General features: G+C 35.5%; 1 protein-coding gene across 3 annotated transcripts; it reads left to right on the top strand.

Moving 5' to 3' along the window:
- Positions 1-12: 12 nt before the first annotated feature.
- cops5 (COP9 signalosome subunit 5) lies at positions 13-7307 on the top strand. 3 transcript variants are annotated; one of them, XM_053611012.1, is made up of 9 exons: positions 13-31; positions 1909-2113; positions 2756-2990; positions 4470-4598; positions 5132-5197; positions 5428-5513; positions 5751-5862; positions 6479-6627; positions 7073-7307. In XM_053611012.1, exons 2-9 carry the CDS (start codon positions 1977-1979, stop codon positions 7161-7163), a joined length of 1005 nt encoding a protein of 334 aa, XP_053466987.1. In that variant the 5' UTR covers positions 13-31; positions 1909-1976; the 3' UTR covers positions 7164-7307. The 3 variants fall into 3 exon arrangements, with proteins under 3 accessions (XP_053466987.1, XP_053466986.1, XP_053466985.1); XM_053611011.1 differs by lacking the exon at positions 13-31 and adding an exon at positions 1671-1817; XM_053611010.1 differs by lacking the exon at positions 13-31 and having other exon boundaries at positions 1714-2113.
- The last annotated feature ends 2617 nt before the right edge of the window (positions 7308-9924 follow it).

The following is a 9924-nucleotide window of genomic DNA, read 5'->3' as shown; positions in this document are numbered from 1 at the left end:
AGTACGACGGTTTAATGCTAACTGCTAGCAGGTACTTTCTTTGCTTTAAAAAAATGTTTCTTTGTACACATCAGGTGGTATAATTCATATGATTGTTTATCTTCCATCTAACTATAATCTCTCTTTAATAGAAAAAAATGAGGTGTTTGTATTTATTATTTAAAGTAAATTCACAGTTTCACATTTCCACCACTAGAGGGCACTTTGACCAAAATAAATAAAACTGGTAAATAATTATATACACAAAGGTTTAAACTCGTCTGTTAAACTGTTCTGGTTAACCATGTGAACTTAACGAATTAAAAAGTTATTCATATATTATATAAATAATATGTATTATTATTATTATTATTATTATTATTATTATTATTATTATTATTATTATATAATAAGCACTTATATAATAATAATATTACTATATCAAACATATACATTAATACACCCCCTGCACTGTCATTTTTTCCCTTTTGTTAAACTTGTATTTTATCAATGTCAACTTTCCTATGTGTGTTACGTTGCATGCATACATATACGTGTGTTCTTTCGTGTGGTATTAGTATTATTATACTATTATTCTTATTCTTATTATAGTAGTAACAGTATTAATAAACAAATAACTATAGCAGTATTTAAACAATAATACATAAAAATCAACCTTTCCTTTTTGATAAAAGAGAGCAAATGACAATCCAATGTTTTACATTTTAAACAATTAGTGCTTTTTAAAGACTTATTTATTTATATAATGCAGAAAATATTCACTCATGGCTGATAGGGGGCGCTATATACACCATCAGGTTGCTTTAAAGGTTGCCATTTCAGGTGAAATTCCCCTCTAGAACAGAAAAAGGAGGGTTTGCGATATTTCCTGCTTTTACGTCATCCTTTTATTTGTATGTTTTTTTATAGGTCCCTGTGAATGAGCTGTTACTATAGAAACGAAGGCATTAATAAAAAAAATTTCTTCGTACTATTGTCAGAGCTGATGTTGTAGAAAATTAGCTAAATATGATATAATCATATTGATGGCTATTATTATTATTATTATTATTATTATTATTATTATTATTATTAACTGTCATAAAGTTGGTTTGACGTTGACCGTTCGATATTTGCGGATATGCGGAAATTAAGGGACCGTCTCTAAAGTTACATACGACATTGTTAAACACCATTCTAAGTTCAATAGCATTTGAAGGGAATGACACAGTCATATAACCAACTGTAAAGTGTTCATCTGGGTGTCAGCAATGATGCACACCTTTTAGATTTGTGATATTTATTAAAATTAGCTATTAAATCATATATAAATATTGCCATGTATTTTATTACTGCATGGGCTCTTACATAAAATATACCATAATTTAAAGCTGTGTGACTGTACATCATTCCCTTCAAATGCTATTGAGCTTTAAATTATGGTATATTTTGTGTATGGGCCTATTCAGCAATGAAAAACATGTCAAATTGAAATGTGATTTAATAGTTTATTTTATTAAATATCAGAAATCTAAAAAGTGTGCATCATACCTGACACCCAGATGAACACTTTACAGTTGGTTATATGACTGTAAGTCATTCCCTTCAAATGCTATTGAAGTTTGAAACGTATATAACAATGTCGTATGTAACTTTAGAGACGGCCCCTTAATTTCCATATATCTGCGAATATCGAATGTCCAATCTGGGGGTTATCACTAGTATCTGGCAACCTTCGTTAGAACTGCCATTTTCCGTAGAAGAAGCAGAAGCAGCAGGCGCTATTAGCAAGCTAGTAAACTAAAGTCTTAGATTATATAAATTCTATAATTATAAAGGTAATGCCACTTTCGCAGACCAGTTAGTCAGCTTCATACCAGTTCTATGACTTATCTCTTATCATTTTGTGTGTTTTATAATTATACACAGCTACTCAGAAAGCTGTATTCGGAGACTAGCGGTTAGCTTTAACGTTAGCGTAAAGCTTTAAGCTAGCTATGGCCGGGAGCAGTATCGCTGGGAAGACCTGGGAGCTGTCGAACAGCATCCAAGAAGTTCAGAGCATCGACGAGATCTACAAATATGACAAAAAACAGCAGCAGGAAATCCTCGCAGCCAAACCTTGGACAAAAGAGTTGAGTAAGCGTGGATAAGGATGTGGTAGATGTCGGGGTCAGGCTTGTTTCTGTGCTCCATGATGCAGTTTGTTTACAGCCACTATTCAAACAAACAAACAAGCAAACAAACAAATAAATAAATAAATAAACAGCACGTTCAATCATACTGAGTCTGTTATTATAGTCCAGAATAAAGAGAATTAGAATTAATTAATATACTGATTAGACATGAAACTTAATGGTTACTGCCTTAATGGAACGTAGATGAGAAATTGCATTTATTATATATTAATTTTTGATATATTATTCATATTAATATAAAGTATTTATTATCTTTGTATAGCTGTCGACAAACCTTTGGTCATATCACTTATTAGAGCAAATATGTACACTGTTTGACCATTTTGTGAAGGTTGCCTATGATAATGAAGGAAATCTCCACATACTAGGTGTCATCATCATCTTTCTTTTTATTCCGAGAGAAACAAATTCTTCATCGTGTGTGTGTGTTTTTTTTGTTTATCTCCTCCGTATGTTTAAAAATGCTGTATCATCAAACGTCACGCTTGACAAATTTGCTAAGTTTTATTCCTGTGCCATATTTTGATCTGCATTAAAAAGTACTGATTTTTATTATTATTTTTAAAAAATTTTGGTAGCCATCATTACTTTAAATACTGCAAGATCTCAGCGCTGGCCCTGCTGAAGATGGTGATGCACGCACGCTCCGGTGGGAACCTGGAGGTGATGGGGCTCATGCTGGGGAAGGTGGACGGAGAGACCATGATGATCATGGACAGCTTCGCTCTGCCTGTGGAAGGCACCGAGACCAGAGTGAATGCCCAGGCTGCTGCTTACGAGTACATGGCTGCTTATATAGAGAATGCCAAACAGGTAGAGCAACTCATCACTCTACAAATCATCATCATCATCATACACACAGAGCTCTGTAATCTTCTCCGAATAAAAATCTCTGTGCAACATATCTGTTGTTCGAAGCCTGACAAATGCAAGTCAGGTTTATTTCTCGTTTGGGAAAAAGCGTGACACTGACTACGTTTACATGGACAGCAGTAATCTAGTTATTGAACTTATTCTGAATAAGACAATATTCTGATTAAGGTGTTTACATGAGTCGCTTTTAGAATAGTCCTTTCATGGTCCTGTTTTACATGTTATAGAACACAGATCTATTAACGGCAGATCATTACGTCCCCACGCCACGCCGTCCGACGTTCCCTCCAGAATTTCACGTATCGACATACAGTTCGTCTTCGTTATGGTACCGTATACAGTTTTGGTTGTTTTTCTTTTTAATTTCACAAAAGCTTCAAGTGCAGTTAATTATTTGTCATGCTAAACGTGCTAATAGACGACTGCTTGAAGCCACGGGCTGCGTCCCAAACTGTGTTCTTACCTATTGTATAGCAGCCGAGACACATGTATTTCTCCTACTATATAGTAGGTAAGTACGTGGTTTGGGACGCAGACGTGCTCTCTTGTTTGCCGTAAAACGGTTGAGCACTGCTGTGTGTGTACGTGTCCTGTCGCTAAATGTGGTGAAAACTCCCACATGATGTTAATAATGTGATTAAGGTGTGTACAAAAACAGGAATACTCCACACGTCTTAATTCAACTTGTGTTTACTTCGAGTATGACTTTAATCGTATTAAGGTAATCAATAATCGCTGTTTACATGCTAGTTTCTTAATCTGAGTATCGTCTTAATCGGGTTAATATTGGATTATTGTTGTCCATGTAAATGTACTGACTGTCGCAAGCCCAGAACTCAAAACTGATTCAGTATACTCTAGACTATACACTACCGGTCAAAAGTTTGTGGACACTCGGCTGAAATGTTTCTCATGATCTTATAACCCTTTTGATCTGAAGGTGTATGATTAAATGTGTGAAATCTATGTTGTAGAGAAAACTATAATCGTGCCAATGTATTCATTTCTTTCATTAGAAAACGAACATTTTATTTACAAAAAAAAATTTTTTTAAAGGGACGACTCAGAGCGAAATATTCCGAAAAGCAGCCCATAAGTGTGCAGCGTCGGTAGGAACTCCTTTAATACTGTTTAAAAAGCATCTCAGGGAAATTCCTCAAGAAATCGGTTGAGAAAATGCCAAGAATACATTTCTGGAAATTCTAGGCAAAAAGCATGTCTGCTTTGAAGATGCTAAAATACTAAATTATTTAGATTTATTTTGGATTTTTATATTTAATCGCAACAAAATACGTTGGATTTTATTTGATTTTGGTGTGGAAGTTATTTTGCCGGGATTTTTTTGTTCGAAGTCATTCTTAAAGTCTAATGTGTAAACAAGCACAGGTGCACCAGTATCAGCTGCAATATATTTTTCAGGTGGGACGGTTGGAGAATGCCATCGGATGGTACCACAGTCACCCCGGTTACGGCTGTTGGCTATCAGGGATCGACGTCAGCACTCAAATGCTCAATCAACAGTTCCAGGAGCCCTTTGTGGCAGTGGTGGTAAAATATTATAGAAAAATATTTCAGTTCTGTGCTCATTTTTCCGCTCCTCTTTGTCCTGATCTCATTCGCATCTCTATATATACACATATACATATATGTGTGTGTGTGTGTGTGTGTGTGTGTATATATGTGTATATATATATATATATATATATATATATATATATATATATATATATATATATATATAATATATACACACACTCACACACACGAGGGGTGGAGCAAAACAAAACACCGTTTCACCGGAGCAGTGGCAGTGATCCATGACCGACCCTGGGATACAAATAGCCTGAGTGACGTTGGTAGTGGCGACTGATTAATGGCTGTTGCTTTTGTAACAGTATACAGTACGTTATTTACACATCAGGAGGATTGCAGAGCGGACAAAAATCATAATTAGGAATTCGGCTCATAACTTAATTATTCAGTTGTATCGGGCGATTCTGCTCGGTCTGCTTTACAGTATGAATCAGATGTTGATGACTTACTGAAATAGTTTTTCCTCTCACGTTGTGTCGTCCTGACAGATCGATCCTACACGTACCATATCTGCAGGGAAAGTCAATCTTGGAGCGTTTAGAACATATCCAAAGGTATTATGAATATATTTTCTAACAGAAAAAAACAACAACCACTGATTTGTCATAATATTGTACATTACTGTATATGACATTTCTTAATTCACTGGTTATTGCTGTCATACTTGTGTGCATTGGCTATAAACAATAGAATTTTTTTTTTCCAGGATACTTAATTAAAAACAAGTTCATAAAAGTCTAAATAAAATACAATATTTCTAATTGTGTTTGTCTTCCGATACAAGGGCTACAAACCTCCAGATGAGGGGCCTTCAGAGTACCAGACCATACCTCTTAATAAAATTGAAGACTTTGGTGTGCACTGCAAACAGTATGTTTTTATTTATTTTAAATAATTGTGAATTATTTCTAAAGTTTTCTACACATTAGTATTAGTTCATCTGAACTGCATATAATATTTCAGTTATTTATGTTAATTATTTATACATGTTCAAAATCTCGAAAGTTTTTATTCCACCACCATACAAGTGCATAGTTCTTGAATTAGATTTGGTGAAATAAATATTTATTTGATATTTATTTATTTATTTATTTTAATTTTAATTAGGTACTATGCGCTAGAAGTGACTTATTTTAAGTCCTCTCTGGACCGTAAACTCCTCGAGCTCCTCTGGAATAAATACTGGGTTAACACTTTGAGTTCATCAAGTCTACTTACTGTGAGTATCATTCTTCTCTTTCACATTATATATATATATATATATATATATATATATATATATATATATATATATATATATATATATATATATATATATCAATCTCAGTTGTTGTATTTAAATGACGGAAACTTATAAGATTTATACAAGCCTTTATTGAGAGAGAGAGAGCATGCTCTTGAGTGATGTATTTAGATGCTGCTGTGTTTCTAGATGGTTTATTTTCTTCTCTATTGAAAATCTGAGGCTAAATTGAGCTGACATCTTCAGCTCCGACGTTTTGCGTTGAGCTTTACTTAATGGCGTAAAGAGCCGACGCTTGAGCTGCTGAACAAAGATACATTGACTAGTTGTCAAAAGCCGCTTGCTCCTCTGGAGAAAACTTTTGTCAGTGCCGTGACTGACTGCGGCTTTGAGACTTGTTTTTTTTTTTTTTTTGCGCACGAAGCATACTGCCTCACTCTCGGCAAATTCACCACGACGAGGCAAAAAATATGCAAAGACGCAGCTTTTTTTTTGTTGATTTCTTGAAAAGGTGTGTTGTCAGAAAGTTAGTGTTGTTGGGAAGTTATATATGACAGTACAGTCTGCTTAACGGGCGCTGTGATGTGTTCAGAATGCGGACTACACGACGGGGCAGGTGTTCGATCTGTCCGAGAAGCTGGAGCAAGCCGAGGCTCAGCTGGGTCGCGGAAGCTTTATGCTTGGCTTGGACACCCACGACAGGAAGTCTGAGGACAAACTGGCCAAGGCCACACGAGACAGGTAAGGTGATAAATCTTAGGGGAGACATTTTATTAATAATTTTTTTTAAAAATTAAACCATGGTTTCAAGTACCATTTACATGTATATGTGTGTGTATGTGTACAAGACATACAGCGTTCTTTGATCCAACCAAAGGCTTAGCCTAATGCTTTATGCTTGAAGGTCTTATTTTTCCATTGGTTTGTTATCATCAGAGCTCATTGTCAAGGTTCTGACTTTTTTCTCTTAATGATTCAAAGCTAGACTTAATATTAAACCCTCTGCAAAAAAGAGCATAATAAATCCTTGGGGCTAAAGTGTGTTGAACCTGAGAAACATAATGTTGTGGTTTGGTGCTTTTGCATCTTTTGGTGATTCGAACACAACTCTAAAATATCATCGTTAACATCTTTGATTGATTGATTGAACAGGATTCAATCTAAAACTCTTGTATTTCACCCTCAGCTGCAAAACAACCATTGAAGCGATCCACGGCTTGATGTCCCAAGTCATCAAAGATAAGCTCTTCAATCAAGTGAACACGTCCGCCAACTGAAAGTAGAGAGAGAGAGAGAGAGAGAGAAAAAGGCCTTAAATATGTGTGATGTTGTGTATGCTCGGCAATGGCTTTCCAGGCTCTCTGATCTTAATGTCTTCACTTGTTAATAGATGATGATGAATAAATATAATTAATGTCTAAGTTCTTTTCTTTTATATAATTCGGTTGTGTCTTGTTGTAGTTAAAACATGAACAATGTCAGGAAACAAGTCATCGTCTAAATTCTTTGATTTGACCAGCACATATGATTTTTTCCCACACTTTAACATTTGGATAAAGACATCATTTGAAGTAATACATTTTTTACATTAGGTTCACTGAAACAGAGCACTGACCCGTTCCACGCTCCTGTACGGTTCTCTGGCGCTGGCAGGACTGTACGTCCTCAGAGTGTGATTTTAACACTTTAACAAAGAACATGAATACACTGGCTCGCAACAAAACCAATCGAGCTGTCATTTAGGTTCTCACCAGTCATAGCATTACATAATGGAATAACAAACTCGACGGCAGCATTGGCCCAAAGGTAAACACAAGACGGGTTGCAGAAAATGTCTCGGCCAGGACAGATCTGAGCAGGTTGTCTTCACACGCTATACATAATCCTTCAGGAGGTCGAGCTGGACGTCTATGGTGCGTCAGTGATGCATCACAGAAACAGAAGCTCGACACACTGCGTCCATTCAGCCTCCGAGTCTGCTCTCTGTCTCTGCAGACACTCCCGACATCCTGTAGTTTCTTACAGACAACAGATCTGGCACCGTTCTCGGCTAATGATTTTTTTTCTTTTTTCGTTCTTAACATTGTAACATAGGTCACATGCTTATATTTGAACAGTTACTTTAAAAAATAATGTAATGTTATTCATACATCTTGTGTTTTTCTTATATCCTGATGCTCTCTCGATGAAAACTTAAGACTTTCATATACGGTTACAATAATAAGGAGTATTAAATGATTTCTATAGAGGAAAATACGATGATATTTTAAAAATGGGACAAAAAGTTTCATCAGATTTTCACCTGATGAATTTCAAAGGACTTACTGCACATTTTCAAAAATCAATGAATAAATAATTAATAAATAGTGAATATAGTGAAATATTCATATCACTAACTAATAATAATGTACAGTTGTGGTCATAAGTTTACATATACCTTGCAGAATGTGCAAAAAATAAAGAAAGCGGTACCATAAAAAATTGCATTTAGTTTTTTTATTTAGTCCTGCCCTGAATAAGTTATTTCACATAACAGATGTTTTACATCTAGTCCAAAAGACATAATAACTGAATTTACACAAAGGAACAAGTTCACAAGTTTATACACACTTGATTCTTAATACTGTGTGTCGTTACCTGGATGATCGACGACTGTTTTTATGTTTTGTGATTGTTCTTCATGAGTCCCTTGTTTGTCCTGAGCACTGTTCTTCAGAAAAATCCTTCAGATCCTGCACATTCTTTGCTTTTCCAACATCTGCATATTTGAGCTCCTTTCCAGCAGCAGCTATATGATGTGGAGATCCAGCTTTTCACACACAATTACAAAAGGTGAAAACATTCACTGATGCTCAAGAAGGCAACAGGATACACTAAGAACTGTAAATTGTTATTATTTTGTCTTCTGGAAAACATATAAATATCTTATGTAGCTTCTGAAGGGCGGTACTAAATGAAAAAAAAGATCTTTAAACCAAATAATAACTGCAGTTTTCCAAGTGCAATTTTTATTATTATTATTATTATTATTATTATTATTATTATTATTATTAACATTTTGCAAATTCTGTAAGGCGTATATAAACTTGACCTCAACTGTAACTATTTCCGATATCTTTATCATGGCATAACGTCACACTCATAGCTATTGCATTATGCCTGTTATAATTTCAGTTTAAAGGGTTGATCGTGAGAAGGGAATCACATCGTAGATCAGAAACTAGCTTCATTATACCTGATCAAAGGTGTAACAGAGAGTACAGACAGCTTCATAGCTTACAAATTGCTCTGAAACTTTACACCGCTGCACTTTGTGATTAGGCAGTGTGTGTGTGTGTGTGTGTGTGTGTGTGTGTTTAATAACATCTACAGCAAGACTTTGTTTGAAATCTTACCTATTATACTTTTAAAAAATTAATCCAAATCAGCTACTGAAAATAATCCTACTAATGCTAATTCCACATTGTAATCACAAATGAGGCTTGTGATCATCACCACATGAGTATTTTTATGCTTCACTTAAAGAGAAAAAAAAGAATTCAAATGAAGAGGAGCCCAGAGCAAAGCGTATTACGTTTTACGTTTTACAAATGGACATCCGCAGAGTGGCCTGTATTAGCCGCATTTATGGCGTGCTTTGCATTAACGAAGGCCTCCTTAAATTACAGTGGAATTCTACTTCATTTGTGGAATTCAAAGAAAACTTAATAATAATAAATAGGCAGGGGGAAATGCCTGTTTTTAAAAAAAAAAAAAAAAAGCAACTCAGAAAGGACATCAGGGTGATAAGTATAACTAATTAAGAATGGCTATACATCACCGGGTTCCTATTAGACGGGCGCCTTTAGGACAAATGACCCTGTGTAGGTCCTCAGATATTTGGTAGCACCGATGTTTACTTTGGAGCTCAGAATATTCTCAGCCAGTGTTGGTTGTAAAGGGGCTGAAACACGCTGGCTGCCCTGGAGGACCGCCTGAAAAGAGAGGAGGGGGAGAACTGCGGCCAGCCGAGGAGCTCCATTTCCTCCTGGCCAAGCG

The sequence above is a fragment of the Ictalurus furcatus genome, chromosome 23 (genome assembly GCF_023375685.1).
Source record: "Ictalurus furcatus strain D&B chromosome 23, Billie_1.0, whole genome shotgun sequence".
NCBI classification, from domain to species: Eukaryota; Metazoa; Chordata; class Actinopteri; order Siluriformes; family Ictaluridae; genus Ictalurus; species Ictalurus furcatus.
The sequence above is the reverse complement of the archived record's forward strand: the minus strand, read 5'-3'. Positions and strand labels throughout refer to the sequence as shown.